The sequence below is a fragment of the Uloborus diversus genome, chromosome 9, assembly GCF_026930045.1.
Source record: "Uloborus diversus isolate 005 chromosome 9, Udiv.v.3.1, whole genome shotgun sequence".
Taxonomy (NCBI): domain Eukaryota; kingdom Metazoa; phylum Arthropoda; class Arachnida; order Araneae; family Uloboridae; genus Uloborus; species Uloborus diversus.
The window spans coordinates 27,337,292-27,338,464 of record NC_072739.1 but is presented as its reverse complement, the minus strand read 5'-3'; the positions used below and the strand labels follow the sequence as shown (position 1 = coordinate 27,338,464).

Genomic DNA, 1,173 nt, shown 5'->3' with positions numbered 1-1,173 from the left:
TTTAATATGCTTTGTGAGAAGTTACATGTTTCACTAGTGTAATAAAAATGTCAAAAAAAAGCGGCCGAAAACTGAGAAGCTTTGCACACTTTTAGTACAATACCCGAAATCACTTGCTGAATTGAGAACAGCGACAGGTTTGGATAAACAGCGGTTGCTTAGCAACCGCTTGAATTTGAGAGATTTCTTCCTGATTATGGTAATTATATTTTTAGCTTTATCTTGAAAAACTCACGATCTCCGATACACAAAAGCAATTTAATATTTTTAGCTTCTAACACCTGAATCAAAGATTGTTCCTCTGCAGGATTTAGAAACACTCATTTATTAAAATGGTATTTATTTAACTCAGTTAAAGCAAGTCATAAACTGCGACCGCGTAATTGATGATGTGTTGTATTTTGAAAGGTGTCATTGCTTTATTTTTACAATCTTTTTCTTGAATCGCACCATGAAAGCCAAATATAGTATCTTATTGCCTACTTATAATGAAAAAGAAAACTTACCAATAATTGTGTGGATGATTGTGAAATATCTGTCCGAGGAAGATTGCGACTACGAAATTATTATCATCGATGACGGTAGCCCGGACGGCACTCAAGAAGCGGCAAAGCAGCTGGAAAAAATTTATGGCTCCGATAAAATATTGCTGAGACCCAGGGAAAAAAAGCTTGGCTTAGGTACAGCATATATTCATGGCATGCGGCATGCAACCGGGGACTTCATCATAATTATGGATGCCGATTTATCACATCACCCTAAATACATACCTGAATTCATCAAAGAACAAAAAAAAGGAGACTACGACATTATCTCGGGGACCCGATATATAAGAGACGGAGGTGTCAACGGATGGGATTTTAAAAGGAAATTGATAAGTCGGGGTGCTAATTATTTGACACAAGTTCTCTTACGGCCCGGAGCCTCGGACTTGACTGGTAGCTTCAGATTGTACAAGAAAGGTGTCCTTCAAAAGCTTGTTGACTCGTGCGTTTCTAAAGGATATGTTTTCCAAATGGAGATGATCGTGAGAGCAAGGAAACTTGGCTTTAAAATTGGGGAGGTTCCGATTGCGTTTGTGGATCGACTTTATGGAGAATCTAAATTAGGAGGCAATGAAATATTTCAATTTGTGAAAGGATTAATGTACTTATTTGCCTTCGTATAATTTCC

The 1,173-nt window shown here is 37.4% G+C and overlaps 1 protein-coding gene across 1 annotated transcript; it reads left to right on the top strand.

The window, feature by feature from the left end:
- The first annotated feature begins 399 nt into the window (after positions 1 to 399).
- On the top strand, positions 400 to 1,168 carry LOC129229591 (dolichol-phosphate mannosyltransferase subunit 1-like). The gene has a single exon (XM_054863927.1). It carries the CDS (start codon positions 452 to 454, stop codon positions 1,166 to 1,168), a length of 717 nt encoding a protein of 238 aa, XP_054719902.1. The 5' UTR covers positions 400 to 451.
- The last annotated feature ends 5 nt before the right edge of the window (positions 1,169 to 1,173 follow it).